The 15513-nt window shown below is 62.8% G+C and overlaps 1 protein-coding gene across 3 annotated transcripts; it reads left to right on the top strand.

Moving 5' to 3' along the window:
- The first annotated feature begins 4715 nt into the window (after nucleotides 1-4715).
- CANT1 (calcium activated nucleotidase 1) lies at nucleotides 4716-13093 on the top strand. 3 transcript variants are annotated; one of them, XM_070393834.1, is made up of 5 exons: nucleotides 7878-7905; nucleotides 9391-9542; nucleotides 9699-10038; nucleotides 10308-10511; nucleotides 11209-13093. In XM_070393834.1, exons 1-5 carry the CDS (start codon nucleotides 7893-7895, stop codon nucleotides 11577-11579), a joined length of 1080 nt encoding a protein of 359 aa, XP_070249935.1. In that variant the 5' UTR covers nucleotides 7878-7892; the 3' UTR covers nucleotides 11580-13093. The 3 variants fall into 3 exon arrangements, with proteins under 3 accessions (XP_070249934.1, XP_070249935.1, XP_070249933.1); XM_070393833.1 differs by lacking the exon at nucleotides 7878-7905 and adding an exon at nucleotides 4716-4795 and having other exon boundaries at nucleotides 9391-10038; XM_070393832.1 differs by having other exon boundaries at nucleotides 9391-10038.
- Nucleotides 13094-15513: the final 2420 nt, after the last annotated feature.

The raw sequence follows: 15513 nt of genomic DNA, 5'->3' as shown, positions 1-15513 counted from the left end.
AGAGGCTGAACCAGGAGGTCACGGTTGGATTCCCGGCCAGGGCTCATGCCTGGGTTGTGGGCTTGATCCCCAGTAGGGGGTGTGCAGGAGGCAGCCGATCCATGATTCTCTCTCATCATTGATGTTTCTCTCTCTCTCCCTCTCCCTTCCTCTCTGACATCAATAAAAATGAAACATACATATTTAAAAAACAGCGTGTGAGTAAGGAAGATGGGAAATTCAGCCAGCCAGGGGCGGTCTTGCGGACGGCCTGGTTCTCGTCCATGGCCGGCCATAGGCCCCCCAGAAACCAGGGCGAATGTTCCCCATTCAGCAGATATCTTCCCCTTGGACAGAGTCCTGGCCGGCTCCAGGACAGAAGTCAGGACAAAAAAAAAAAACAACAAACAAACACACACAAAAAACCCCAAAAACCCAGCATTTTCCAATCAGAGCCAAAGCCAGCAGCAGTGCCTGGGGGAGATTTCTCAGCCCTGGACGGGTCAGAGGCGGGGCTACCCAGAGGCGAGGCCCCGCCTCCCGGAGATGGGCAGGCCATGCCCACCCTGGGATTCCTGGAGCTCTCACCTCCCACACCAGGCTTTCTGGGCTAATCCCCAAAGGCTGCCTGAATATTCCCAGGACAGGGCCAGCTCCTGGGCCCCGGAGCCCCAGGCTGCCCCCCCCCCCCCCCCCCAGACCGTGAGACATTCCGGGGAAGAGCTGCCCAGGGAGCACTCTGGGTCCCCCCATGTGCCAATCCCTCCTGCCTCCCTGGGCCATCACTGCTCTTCAGCACGTCTGTTTTCTCGTCCTTGGGGAACGAGGTGACCTTTGTTCCAGTCTGTCAGACTCGAGGCTCCCCCCACCATGGCCCCTGGGCCTTGCCCACCGCGGCCCTCACGGTCTGCCTCTCCCAGCTATTTTGGGCCGGGCCGCCCCGTGGTCCCACAAGCGCCGAGACTGGTATTGCAAACTTCTGAATTCCATGCCAAAGGGTAGCCACGGGCAGGGCCAGATGGCGGGGGTACCACTGCCAAGGGGCGGGGGCGGGACAGTCTCCACGGAGGTTTGGAGAGGGAGCTGAGATGGAAACTTGGCGGCCAGACCCGGCCTCCCTGGCGGCTGGCCCACGCCGGTTGCTCCCGGATGGCGGTGCCCGGGGTCTGGAAGGTTCGGGACACGTGGGGATTGGGACTGGCAGCTAAGGAGACCGAACGGGCCGACCTGCTTTCCTTTCTGCTCCTCGCACCTGGAGAAGAGCCGTCTAAGGACCTTTCCCAGGACGTCCCCTCGGCACGCCGGAGGCCAGACGGGCAGTCTCGGGAGAAGCCACCACCGCAGGCTCTCTATACCATCCATGGGCTTTCTGGCCCTAATCCAGCCACACAGCGCCTCCTGCCTCCGGTTCCCCAGCTCTCGACGTCCCTGCTGGGGGAAGTCCTCTTCAGGACTTCGGGTTCAGGGGTTCTCCACCTTCTGGCCCTTTAAATACAGTTCCTCATGTTGGGACCCCCAACCATAAAATTATTTTCGTTGCTACTTCATAACTGTATGTTGCTACTGTTATGAATCGTCATGTAAACATCTGATATGCAGGATGGTCTTAGGCGACCCCCGTGAAAGGGTCGTTCGACCGCCAGAGGGGTCGCGACCCACAGGTTGAGAACCGCTGGGTTAGATGGAGGTGGGCAGAGGCCGCTGGGTTAGGCAATGTTTTCCATAACAAATAAAATGGGAGGGCCCCCTGGTGGAGGGCGCAGTTCTCAGCACTGGGCTGTGAGATGGATGAGTCGCTGAGTCAACCCATGGATGAATAATCAAAGGGAAGAAGTCTTAGTCTTTTATGCGGAGCCACAACCAAGAGCAGAGGATTCCCAGCAGGAGGCCTCAGCGAGGTCTCCCAGGATGCAAAGATGAGCCGGGGAATGGGAATCGGAGGAAAACCTAGTGACCGTGACCGCTGAGTCATTGTTGACAGTGAGGGGCACCGTTTCACGGCACAGCCTGACCACGAGTCGGCTCACGAGGATGCAACACCCTTTGACATAGTCCTCTTCCTTCCAGATCTCTACCCTACAGACACACTTACAATCGAGCGCAAAGAGTAAGTTCAAGGATGTGCCCGGAGCGTCGCTGTGATTGGAAGGGATCACGGGGACCCTGAAAGGACCTTCAGGCCTGGTAAAACCATGACAGCCCATCCACCCCTCCCAGCGCCATAAAACATCAATTAAAAATATATATTTTTTAAATGTATTTTTATTGATTTCAGAGAGGAAGGGAGAGGGAGAGGGAGATAGAAACATCAATGATGAGAATCATCGATTGGCCGCCTCCTGCACGCCCACCCACTGGGGATTGAACTGGCCAGACAGGTACGTGCCCTTGACTGGAATTGAACCCAGGACCCCTCAGTCCACAGGCCAACACTCTATCCACTGAGCCAAACCGGCGAGGGCGAAAAGTATATATTTTTTTTTAAAAAAAGAGGTACTAATGAGGACAGTGGAGCTGGTGTGAAATCTTATACCAATACAAAACGATCAGAGCCGCGTGCCTGTTGATCTATGATAACACTGTCATCACACACATGTCCATGGGGAAGGGATTGGTTATCTTGTAAAAGCAGCCCTGGGAGGTTCCCATGTGCAGAAGACGATGTATATATAGCCAAAAGCTATAAGAGGGGTGGCCACCCTCTCAGGCAGGAGACGGTGAGTGGACTCTTCAGGCCATCCAGTTGGTAAAATTAATACAGCTGGTAACCTCCGCGGGGCAAGGGGCTCCCTCAGCCCTGCACATAGCTTTATTTCCGTCTGTAAAGGTTGTTATAGGCATGTGTATGGGTTGGGGATACATAGCTATTTGCTAAAATTATAAAATAAAGCATGAGAACAATTAACCTAACATTCAAGATATGGTCACCTCTGGGGTGAGAGGGAGTTGGGAACCAGGAGGAGTACCTGGAGGGCTTTCAAGATCACAGGACTATGTTTCATTATTTTAAGCTCAGGAGGCATATAAAGATACTAGAGGCCCAGTGCACAGATTTGTGCACCAGTGGGGTCCCTCGGCCTGGCCTGCACCCTCTTGCAATCCGGGACCCCTCAGGGGATGTCAGAGAGCCTCAGGCCGAGGGCCTCTAGTATGCATATAAGATCTTTGGTTCATCTCTTCCCGCTCTCCCCCCCTCCCCTCTTCCCTTTGAGATTCATCAGTCTGTTCCATGTTTCCATGCCTGTGGTTTCTGCTCCTGTATTGAGCATCTGCCCCTTGGTGGTCAGTGCACATTATAGCTACCGTCTGGTCGCCAGTCTGCTTAGGCTTTTATATATATACACTAGAGGCCCAGTGCACGAATTCATGCACAGGTGGGGTCGGGGCAGATCGGGGATGGGCCTGTCAGGAGGAGGAGACAGTGGGAGGTTGGCCGGTGGGCCACGCCCCCGAGTGGGGTGGGGAGGGCGATTGGGGGCCAGCGGTCTGGGGGAGGAGCCATGGCTGGCTGGCTGGCCAGCACTGCCCCTGATCAAGGTGGTGGGGGCCCATTGGGGGCGGGGGCGGGTGGGGAGGGGCGGGGGGGTTGGCCAGCAGGCCCAACCCCCAGATCCAACTGGTTCACCGATGGCAGTGGGTGTCATAGCGACTGGTCATTCTGGTTGTGACAGCGTTCCGGTTGCTGGCTTTTTAGATAGATAGATAGATAGATAGATACATAGATAGATAGATACATAGATAGATAGATGATAGATAGCTTTGTAGATAAAAGTTTGAATAATTTAAAGTAATTTTAGTAATACATGATATATGGTTGGAACATGGTTTAGCATGATAGGAAACATAAATGAAAAAAAGACTTGCTCCTTGCGTCCCCCCTTCCCCCAAAAATGCAGAATCATGTGTTTAGCACGTTTCCATTGGGTTTTTAAAAAGGTAATTTAATATACGTGTTTATGACTTGTTTGTGTGCCACAAACTATCTGCAAGAATAACCACAAGAAACTAATAATAGCGCTTGCCTCTGGGGAGGGAATGCAGGGGGAGGGGGAGGGGAGGTTATTTTTCACGGCGCACCGTTTATACAATTTGAAATTTCCTCTGTGCCTGTAACTTTAACGAAAGGCTCCCGAGAGGCCCCGGAGGCTTGCAGGCACCTCAGGCTGAAGGTGCGGGCCCCCCAGCACCTCCACACCTCGCTCCTGCCCGGCCCCACGCCACCCCTACCCGGCTTTTCCCAGGATTGCTAGGATGAGCATCCTTGGGGACTTGGGAGTGGAGCGGGAACGTCTTTAACATCTTCCACTGAGAGAATCGGGGGCTGTAGAAACGCGACGGACCAGAGACCCTGACCTGGGAAGGGGTTTGCTGATTGCAAGTCAGAGGAACCCCGGCCCAGGCCGCTGGGGCCATCAGACCCTTAGAGCTTTGCTTTGGAAACTGATCAACATTCCGACCGGGCGCCCGAAGGGCCCGGGGGAGGGGTCTCTGAGAAGGGGTGGCAGAAAGAGGCCCAGGCAGGGGTCCTACGGTCTCAGCCCGAGGAATGAGAGCCTCCTCCCGGTAGCCCTCCCCGCCGTCCCTCCCGCCCTTCCCCCGCCCGCAGCTCCTCCTCCCGGACCGCTAGCCGAGCCACAAAAACTACAACTCCCAGCAGGCCTTGCCGCGGCCGGCGCGCAGCTGCAGAGCAGAGGCTGCCGGGAGCGTGTTGCTCGGAGGCGGGGCGAGCGCGCCGGGCGGAAGTCGGCCCTCCGCTCGGTCCTGGTCTCCGCGCTGCGAGGTCCCCGTCCGCGGGCCCGGAGCCAGTCTGCACCGGGTGAGTGACGGCGCCCCCGGCCGCCCGCGCTCCACTTGCTGCCGGCCTCCGCACGCCCCGTCCCCCGCAGGTCCGCCCTCCCGCTGACTCTGACTTGGGGACACCGCCCCTCTGACTTGGGGACACCTCCCCCCTCTGAATTGGGGACACCTCCCCCCTCTGACTTGGGGACACCGCCCCTCTGACTTGGGGACACCTCCCCCCTCTGACTTGGGGACACTGCCCCTCTGACTTGGGGACACCGCCCCTCTGACTTGGGGACACCTTACCCCCTCTGACTTGGGGACACCGCCCCTCTGACTTGGGGACACCTCCCCCCTCTGATTTGGGGACACCTCCCCCCTTTGACTTGGGGACACCGCCCCTCTGACTTGGGGACTCCTCCCCCCTCTGACTTGGGGACACCGCCCCTCTGACTTGGGGACACCTTACCCCCTCTGACTTGGGGACACCTCCCCCCTCTGACTTGGGGACACCTTACCCCCTCTGACTTGGGGACACCGCCCCTTTGACTTGGGGACACCGCCCCTCTGACTTGGGGACACCTTACCCCCTTTGACTTGGGGACACCTCCCCCCTCTGACTTGGGGACTCCTCCCCCCTCTGACTTGGGGACACCTCCCCCCTCTGACTTGGGGACTCCTCCCCCCTCTGACTTGGGGACACCTCCCCCCTCTGACTTGGGGACACCTCCCCCCTCTGACTTGGGGACTCCTCCCCCTTTGACCCTGATGGGTGCATTCCCTTCCTCTCCCTGATGACAACCCTTTCCTGCCCCCTCTGATTTCAGTACCCCAACTCTGACCTGTGCAGGGCCTCTCCTGAGGGATTAGGGGCTCCCCCATCTGCCCGACACTTGGTCACACCTGCAGTAGGCCAGCCTTCTCACCGCCACCACCCCCCAGGCCTTCCTCTCCTTTGCTTCAGACTATCACCTGTCCTCCCCCCCCGCGCCCCCCCAACTCCCCTTTCCGTGTCCTCGGTGTCCCCGGCTTGGCAGGGCCCTGGCACTGCAATCCCCTTCTTCCGAGCTCCCTGTGTCCCCCAGGAGGGCGATCTCAGCGCTCCAGCCCCGTTTCATGCCTGTCTCGGGGTATGTGGCCTGCGTGTGGGAACACGCGTGTGCTGGCGACTGAATCTCGCTGGCTCTTCAGTGTAAGGGCCGGCCCTTGGCAACGGCGTAGCCGCTCAGAAGGTCCGTGGAAGGAAGCAGGGCACACCCTTCAGGAGCCGCGGGGTCTCTGCAGCCCTCGGTCCTCACCCAGAGATCGGTCCATTGACAGATCTTCCTGGCTGGGCTGCAGACCCCCCTCCCCAGCCCCCGGCCCCCCCATCGACCTCCCCTCGGAAAGTCCAGCCCGAGCCTGCGGACAAGGTGGCCTCCTGGTGCCCCTCCTGGGGCCTCAATGAGCCTCTGTTCAGGCCTGACCGCCCGCGAAAGGGCTGGGAGGCGTTAGCAGGCCCGCCCTCTGCCTCCTGGCCGCCCAGAGCAGAGCGTGTCCGGGAGGAGCTTGGGGGTTCCGGCCTGTCCGAGGCCACCCCCGAGGTCCGACGGAGTGGGGGTTTTCGGTCTCCCCACTCTTTCTCGTCCAGGTGAGCTGACCACACAGGGTGGGGGAGGGAACCACACGCCCCAGGTAGGCGGGTGCCGCTGTCACCAGATGACCGCTCCGGCCAGGCGAGGCGAGGCGTACGTCTGGTCATTTGCTGCCTTCCCTGAGCGCCGTCTCCTTTCTTCCCCGAAGCTGTGCCCCAGACCCAGTCCACGCCCTGTTTTTATGGCCACAGCAACGCAGGCGCCGAGGCGGTTCCTGGAACGCCTTAGTGATGCCGCAGCGAGGGGATTTAAGCCTCTGCTAGGGAGGAGGACGCTGTTGATGTGGAGCAGGTGGGGAACCGCCCGCCCAGGGGCCTTATGCGCCCAAGAACCATTCGGTCTGGCCCCGCCAAGGCGTCGGGTGAGGCAGTGAGATCTGTGACCGGATACAGCGGCCGATGTTAGGGGGGTGATTCTGTGTGGCCGGTGAATGATGTTAGAAGTGTCCACATGGCCCTTGGCAGGGAAAAGGGTCCCCACCGCTGATTTAGACCAAGACCGTTGCTTGGGAAGAAATCTTGATACCAGAGGAACCTGGGAAGATGTTCCGTTTCCCTCTCGCGTGCCTTCCCTTTGACTCCCACTGGCTTCTCTGTAGTAAGTGCCCTCGGTGAATGGAACTCACCGCTCCGGCTCCCGCACAGAGGAAGGGCCGAGGGAAAGCTGGTGGTCAGGGTGCCTGTCAGCTACCTTAAACTGGGGTCGCGCTGGATGCCCGGGAGCGCCCAGGGTGACCACAGGGTCCTCCCGGGAAGCGGGAAGCAGAGGGCACGAGGGAATGAGGGCGGCACAGAGATGCTGGCTTTGCGGTGGGGGAAGGGGCCACAAGCCAAAGGGTGCGGGCGGCCACTGGGGGCTGGAAACGAACGTCCAGGAAGCGGGTTCTCTGCTCCAGCCTCGGGAGGGTCCGGCCCGTGATGTTAGTCCAGAGCCCGACATCCCACCGCCGGCCTGCGGGGCTGCAAGGTAGCTGCCGTGTCCGCTGCCGAGTCTGCGTGACCTGACAGCGGGAATAGGAGCCCAGGTCACTCCTCTAGGGTGGGGGCGAGCACGAAGGGTCCCATCTCAGGGAGCAGTGCGTGCTGGGGTGCCGGGGAGGGGTGGGGCAGCCACGAGCGGGTGCAGCGAGCATGCTTCCAGGCTGTCGAGGGTTCAGCACTTCTTTCCCATCGGGAAGTGCGCCTGGGCAGAGCGGGGACTGTCTGCCTTCATCAGAGGCTGTGGCTGGCGGGAAGGAAGGTGGTGGCTGCAGGGGGTGCTGGGAGGAGAGGGCTGCCCCTGTCTGGGCAGAGGCAGGGAGCAGGGAGGGGGCCTTATCTCAGATCCTGGACAGGATGCCCTCCCTGCCCTCCCAGATCCTGAGGGAGGAGCCGCTGCAGCTGTTTGTTCTGCCACCTGTCCGACCACTCCCTCCCTCACCACTCCCCACTGAAGCCCGAGAGGCGCGGGGAGTGGTGCCCCTTTCGTCTGAGCCGGGCCTGGAGTGGGGGCAGGCTGAGCATGGCCCGGGAAGGTAGGGGTGCCCGAGCCCGTCCTCACTCCTAACCGAGGTCTCCCTGGGTGCTGCCCCCAGGGCCTGGGAACCTGCGCGCTGGCTGGTGCAGACCTGCTGCTCTACAAGGAAATGCTGGTTTGACAAGAGCCACAAACAGGAGTGTCCGTGAGCCGTTCTTGCGACACAGCTCCCTGGAAAGCGGGAAGCGGGGACACGACCCTCCTCCTGGTGCCTCTCCCCAGGGCTGTTGCCGGCAGGGGGGGCTGCCAGCGGGGTGCCGTCCCCTGGGGCTCTCACGGAGAGGGTTGTCTGCAGGCCACCTGGGCAGGGGAGCCTCGCCGGGTGGGGAACCTGTGTTTTATGGAGCAAGTCTCTGGTTTTCTGATGCCAGGAAGTCGGCCCCCTCCGCCGTGGGGGAGTGTGGGCGAGGACCCGCCCGGGACGGTGGGCCTGCCTGACCAGCTGGTTACCTGGTTTTATAAAGATGTGCCCTCGCCCTGCCCCAGGCCTCCAGCAGCGGATGCTGGGGGCAGCTTACCTTCCTGTCCCAGGTGGCCATGGGGGCGGGCACGCAGCCTGGAAGGTGTGGGGCGCCCTCGCTGTAGGGGTTACGAGGTCGATTCAGAAGGAGGCGGCGGCCCCGGGGGCTGAGAAGAGACAGGCGGACGAGGACCCCAGAGGGTCAGCTGTGGCGGGAGGTGCAGTGGGGTCCCCAGGGGACTGCTCAGGCCTCAGGAGCAGGCCTGTCGGTCGCCATCTCCGGGAAGCAGGCAGCCCCAGCCCTGAGCGGCGGGAGGGACAGGGCTCCTCCAGGATGGGGCGGGCAGGTGGGGCTACAGTCACAGGCACGAGTCACCAGCTCGTCCGCGTAGTTACTGACCCGCCAGGAGTGAGCGGACAGAGAGCGGCCTGGGCGGGCACGGGGGGGGGGGGGGGGGGGGGGGTACAGAGTGAGTCTGGGCTGTGAGGCTGACACTCACCTGGTGGCAGCCTGTCCACTGCCCCTGCTGCCCTGAGGCTGGGCCTCGGGGCTGGTCCCTGTGACCAAGGTGGACGTGGGACAGGGGCTGTGGAGGGAGTGGGTGTGTGCTTCCTCCCTCCACCATGTGGGCCTCAGGGGACAGTGATGTCTGCACCTGGTGTCGGGTGGCGACAGGTCCAGGGAAGGGGTGGAGGTGCTGTCAGGAGCAGGGCCTCCAGGGCGGGCTTCCTGGAGGAGGCGGCATTTCACAGAACACAGCCCTATGCCCTCGGTCACCTGCCATGCCAGCCCCCAGCCCCTGCTCTTTCCCTGAGACCCAACGCTCCAGCCTGCACAGACCTGGCCGGGAGGGGGGCACAGGGTGATTTTCTGTGGGAGGACGGCTCCTCTTGCTGAAGAAGGGTAAACAGATGTCGCTAGAGTCCGGGTTTCATTAAGCCGAGGAGGTGCCGGGGCCACCACGCCTGGCCCTGCTGGGTCTGCATTTCGCAGGTCGTGACCTCCCTGCCTCCCGTGTGCAGGTCCCGCCAGCCCTTCGTGCGGCCGCCCGCCAGCCCTGCCGCCCCCGGCATGGAATGAGTCTATGCACTCCGCCTGGATAAGTGTGGGGCGCCTCCCCGCGCTGGCGTCCATGAGCAAGGCCACGGACCCCCGCTTCCGCGTCCGCTGGAAGGTGATCCTGCCGTCGGTCGTGGGCGTCGCCGTGCTCTGGCTGCTCTGCTCCCACCGCCCGACCCCGGTCAGGCTCCCCGCGCCCAGCGCCCACAACTGGCGGCTCAGCCAGGCTGCCGACCGATACAATGACACCTACCCCCTGTCGGCCCCCCAGAGGACGTCGGGCGGGACCCGCTACCGCATCGCAGTCATTGCTGACCTGGACACGGACTCCAAGGCCCGGGAGGAGAACACCTGGTTCAGCTACCTGCAGAAGGGCTACCTGACCCTGTCCCACAGCGGGGACCAGGTGACCGTGGAGTGGGACCCGGGCCACAAGGTCCTGGAGTCCCACCTGGCGGAAAAGGGGCGGGGCATGGAGCTGTCGGACCTGGTCGTCTTCAACGGGAAGCTCTACTCCGTGGACGACCGCACGGGGGTGGTCTACCGGATCGAGGGCAACACGCCCGTGCCCTGGGTCATCCTGTCGGACGGCGACGGCACCGTGGGGAAAGGTGAGCGCCGGCTCCGCCTGCCGCTGGCGTGGGGAGCACTCGTGCCCAGAGGGAGGGGCGTAGGGGAGAGTACGTCCTGTGGTGGGGTCCGCTGAGGAGTGTGCCCGCTGCTGACCCTCCAGGATGGGGCTCGAGCCAGGCTGTCCTGTCCACTCAAGTGAAGTTTAACACGGTGACCGCTGACGCCCAGGGTGGCCAGCCCCCCGGGAGCCAGGCGCCGTGGGCAGAGGGCCGGCCGGGTCTCAGTCCCTCTCGTCTCCTGTCCGCAGGCTTCAAGGCGGAGTGGCTGGCGGTGAAGGATGAGCGTCTGTACGTGGGCGGCCTGGGCAAGGAGTGGACCACCACCACGGGCGAGGTGGTCAACGAGAACCCCGAGTGGGTGAAGGTGGTGGGCTTCCGGGGCAGCGTGCACCACGAGAACTGGGTGGCCAGCTACAACGCCCTCCGGGCCGCCGCCGGGATCCACCCGCCAGGTAGGAGCCGGGCCAGGGCGGCAGGGGTTTCGTTTCTTGCTCAATCTGATGACTTCGGCCGTCTGATGGGGTGCGTCTCTCGGCCAGTGGATTCTGGGGGCAGGTGAGGCGTTTTCTGTGTCACCCCGAGTCACGGCCCCCAGACGGAGCCCGGATGGCTGTCGCCGGGCGGAGGCGGGAGGGGGCAGCTCTGGTTCTCCCCTCACCCCCCAGAGACGCCAGTGTTGTAGTGGGTGCCGTGATGCTCGGAGAGGCCTGGCCAGCTCTGGACTTGGGGGGACGCGGCCGAGGACCCCAGCTAGGCCCCGTGCCCCCGCAGTGGGAGAGCCCGCCCCGCAGAGCAGCCTGCTGGTCCCCTCCCCTGCGCCTGCGCTCTGACCAGCACAGGGAAGCAGGAGGACAGACCGCACGGGGTGGCCGCACGGCGTTCCCGGGGAAGCTGGGCAGGGAAGACGGGCCCGGACGGACGGCCTTTGCGGGCTCTGGCCTGTCCATCCTCGTTCCTCTGGGCGACGAGGACCGAGCGTGAGGCTGCCTCTGGGAAACACGGGGATTGAAGGGAGGGCGGGGCTGTGAGCGAGCCCCCCCCCCCCCGCCTGCCCCGGGGCTGCAGCTTCCAAGTGCATGCTGGGCACCAGGCCCCTGTGCAGGCAGCCGGGGCGCCACCCCACACTGAGGCCCGTCTGCCGTGTCCCAGGCTACCTCATCCACGAGTCCGCCTGCTGGAGCGACGCGCTGCGGCGCTGGTTCTTCCTGCCACGCCGGGCCAGCCACGAGCGCTACAGCGAGCGCGACGACGAGCGCAAGGGCACCAACCTGCTGCTGAGCGCCAGCGCGGACTTCGGGGCCATCGCCGTGCGCCGCGTCGGGGAGGCGGTGCCCACGCATGGCTTCTCCTCCTTTAAGTTCGTGCCCAACACCGACGACCAGGTCATCGTGGCCCTCAAGTCCGAGGAGGACGGCGGCAAGGTCGCCACCTACATCATGGCCTTCACGCTGGACGGGCGCTTCCTGCTGCCCGAGACCAAGGTCGGGAACGTGAAGTACGAGGGGATAGAGTTTATTTAAATTTCAAAGGTTCAGGCGTCAGGCGGGACCGCGGGCTGGACGGTTTTAAGCGGCATCAGGGCTCCGCTTCCATAAAAAGCCGAGGCCTGCACTTTTGTGGTGTTTGTTTTGCTCTTTTTCTTCCCGGGACTCCGGGGTGGGTCTGGGGTTTAGAGGCTCCAGCGTAGGGGGTTCAGGCCCCTGGAGCAGCTGAGGGACCTCTCAGAGCCGGAAGGGCCACCCCGAGGGCAGGCTCCGGGCTGCCGGGCCCTGGGCCTGTGTGCTGCCCTCTGGCGGTGGAAGCTGCGCGGTGGGCCCGGCTCCGGGCGGCCCTGCCCTGCCTTCCATCTGGCCTCCCTTCTCTTCTTTTGTTCAATGAATGTATCTTGGCTCCTGCCATCCTCAAGTGCGGAGCCCGTCTGGGACACAGCAGTGACCGGGGATCCTAAGTGCCCCTGCCCACCAGGCACTCAAGCCCCCTCCGTCCCGAACCTCGGGCGCGAAGGCCGTCCCTCCTGCTTGGAGAGGACCTGTTGACACCGCGGACAGACGGACAGACGCGGCAGGGCTGTGAGCGGGGCAGCCCGGGCCGCCAGCCCACCCGCGGTCCCCAGCCTCACATGGACAATCTGTTTCCTCGGCCGGTTCCATGTCCTCCCTTCAGGAAAATTCTGTGGCTCCGTAGCTCTTTAAAGCTTTAATTATTAACTTACTCTAATTAAAGCCATCTCCTTTCTTATAAAAAGGAATCGCCAAATCTTATGACACAGAGCAAAGTCCCGCATTAAACCCCCTCCCCGCAGCGGAGGAAATCGTAGTTAGAGCTACAGTGGTCAAGGCAGGTTTTTACACACTGTGAGCCCTGGGCCGAGGGACGCGGTGATGGAGGCGCCGTGCCCTCCGGGACTCCCAGGAAGGACTTGGATTTGATTTCCTGGACGAGGCGCCAGGCTCTCCCACACTTCCTGTCCCCTCCTGCCCTTCCTTCCTCCTCCTCCCGGGAGCTAGCAGCTCGTCTCCAGGGAAACTTCACACCCGCTTCGCTTGTCTCCGTGGGTCCTGGTCCCGGGGCCTGTCCCCGATGCCGCAGGGAGCAGCTGGAGGGCTGGAACGGGTCAGCTGGGACCGAGCAGAGGAGGCCCTGGCCCGGAAGCTGCCTCACCCCCAGGAGAACACGGGGCCGGGACCGTGAGAAGGACCGCGTGGACCTGTCCCAGACTTCTCAGCGTGGAACTGACAGCCGCCAGGAGGGAGCCCGAGAGGCCCCTGTTCCTCGAGCGGCTGGGCGTCCGTTTCTTCTCCTGAGACGTGAAAGCGAGAACGAAGGCGAGCTGTTGGCGGTGGCCCGTCTCCCTGGTGCGTGGCTCCCACTGGGCACGCCTGTCCCACGTGCCCGGCGGGGCCCGGCTGCAGCACTCGCCCCTCAGGGGTTGGGAGTGTTTTAAAGCTGCCCCCCCCCCCCCCACCCCGTGTTTGTGACGGTTGCCTCCCCGCGGGAGCCGTGGTTCTGTGAACAATAAAGTGCAGGGGCCGGAGGTCTGCGTCTCCTGCTCCGTGTGGCGGCCAGGGCTCCGCGAGGGGCACAGGAGAGACCCTGACGCCTCCCGCTCTCCAAGGGGGGCGGGCGGGCCCAGTCGCTGCTCATGCGCAGCCACCTTCGCGGACGGGCCTCTGGAAGCCGAGTCACAGAGCGGCCTTTCCCAGGTGCTTCCCTGGTCGAGTTCAGAGCTAACCGTAGGCTCCACCCGCCCGGCCTTGGCCCTTCTCGCTGTGGGACCCTGGCCAGGTGCTTTGATTTCCTTGTCCGCCTAGGAGGGGAGGTAACAATAGAGCCATTCACAGCCGCCAGCTCCTGGGTGCCTGTTTGTGGCTGGAGGTGTGGGAAGTTCCCCAGGGAGCCTGGGAGCCCTGGGAGTGGCGCCCGGCAGAGGTCCCAGGGTCTGGAACCTGCAGGAGCCACAGAGCTCAAAGGACATGCAGGGCCCTAAGGGTGACGCCTCGGGCAGCAGGAGGGGGAAGGAGAGGCCTCACCTGGGTCGGGGAGACCCGCAGGCGGGGTCGGGGGGCAGGGGGGCCGCAGGCAGGGTCCGGTCCTCTCTTCCTTTTGTCCCTCACACCACTCCTGTCCCTCCCTGCCCGGGTCCCCAGAGGCTGACCTGAGGGAGCCTCCTCCTCGGGCCTCTGGGAGGCAGAGGGAGTGGGCCATCTGGGAGCCCCTGACCGTGTCGGGTCAGCGCCCTCTGCACTCTCTCCAGCCCTGTCCCTTCTGGCCTGCGAGGGGTCGCAGCTCCAGGTACCACACTTTGTAAACAGCCCACTCCCTTATTTTCAAATTATAAAAGAACATTTAGCCCGGCCGGTGTGGCTCAGGGGTTGAGCATCAACCTATGAACCAGGAGGTCAGGATTCGATTCCTGGTCAGAGCACAGGCCCAGGTTGCAGGCTCCATCCCAGTGTGGGGCGTGCAGGAGGCAGCCGATCCATGATTCTCTCTCATCATTGATGTCTCTCTCTCCCTCTTCGTTTCTTTCTGAAATCAATAATTTTTTTGTTTGTTTAAAGAACGTTTATGTAGAAAGTCACAGAGGTAGTAGAGTGAGCCAGCTGGGCTGCGTAGGCTCAGGACACAAGTCAGACAGCAAAGGAGGCCCGTGGCACCCAGGAGAGAGAAAGGCAGGTGTGTGTGGAGGCGGAGGCGGGGCTCTGCTCCCAAGAGGGGAGCGCCTGTACCCCTTTCTGAAAGCCCCCGAAGGATCTGAGGCTAGAGCCCGCTGTTTCCTGCTGCAGCCTGAGCGGATGGACAGCCAGGGGTCGGTCGACGTCCAGTGCTGTGGGAGGTCAATGAAAAGGCCTGGAGAGGGTCCGAGGACTGAGCAGGGGGACACAGTGACCTGGGCGGTTCCAGGAGAGTGGGGGCTCCCGGGGGCAGAGGCGGGGCCTGGAGCGGGGACTGTACATGGAGTCCCAGGCACCAGAGGCAGCCCTCATACACGGGCTCACACAGTAGGGACTTGTGGCTGCGTGGCCTGCTGCCGTGGCCAGCGTGCAAAAAGTAAGCTAGAAGTCGCCTCGGGCCCTGCCCAGTGGGTTCAGTGGATAGAGCATCAGCTATAGACTGAAGGGCCACAGGTTCAATTCCCAGTCGAGGGCACGTACCTTGGCCGCAAGCTTCTCCCCGGCCCCAGGCCCTCATGCAGGAGGCAACCAACTGATGTGTCCCTCTCATGTCCATGTTTCTGTCTTTCCCTCTCTCTTCCACGCGCCCTAAAAACCAATGGGAAAATATCCTCGGATGAGGATTAACAAAGAACAGTTCATGTCCGAGGTTTACGGCAGCGCCTCGCTACAGGTTATCGAACCCCTTCCTGCCTCTGTGGGAGCTGGGGTGCGGCACGTAGGGTATCTTCCAGGCCAGCCAGGGTCCCGCCCCCAAGAGCCCCCAGCGCGCTCCCCACGTGTCAGCAGTGGCTTCCTGTCCCAGCAGCGCCGTCCACACTGTCACACCCGGGCCGAGGATGGAGTCTGGGGCCTGCGCGTCTCCCATCACAGCTGAGCCACCTGCAGAGTGTCGCACGCTGTGTCCCACGTTCCCTTGATGGGAGGGGGCGGAGGCGTGAGGCCCGGGAGCAGACCCGTCCGCTTTGGTGACGGCAGGGTTTTCCTGGGACCCTGGGGCTGAAGATGGAGCAACTTGAGATTGTGAGCGTCTCCACCAGCACCAGGTGTCAGCTGCGAGCAGGAGCCGTGCTGCTCTGATGCAGACCCGCCCCACCCCCACCCCACGCTCCCCGCCATTCCCCGCCCCCCCCCCCCCCAGCGGCGGGGTGCAGATTGTTCCCTTTCACCCTCTGTGGTTATCAGGTCACCCAGATACTGCCCTGGGCGGCTGCCTTCACCACCCACAGGCAGAGGGAGGGAGGGAGGGAGAGGGCCCCCTGAGCCGGAGAGCAGCCAA

This window comes from Myotis yumanensis, unplaced genomic scaffold (genome assembly GCF_028538775.1).
Source record: "Myotis yumanensis isolate MYYU_CA2020_CCGP unplaced genomic scaffold, mMyoYum1.0.hap1 SCAF_16, whole genome shotgun sequence".
NCBI lineage: Eukaryota > Metazoa > Chordata > Mammalia > Chiroptera > Vespertilionidae > Myotis > Myotis yumanensis.
The sequence above is the reverse complement of the archived record's forward strand: the minus strand, read 5'-3'. Positions and strand labels throughout refer to the sequence as shown.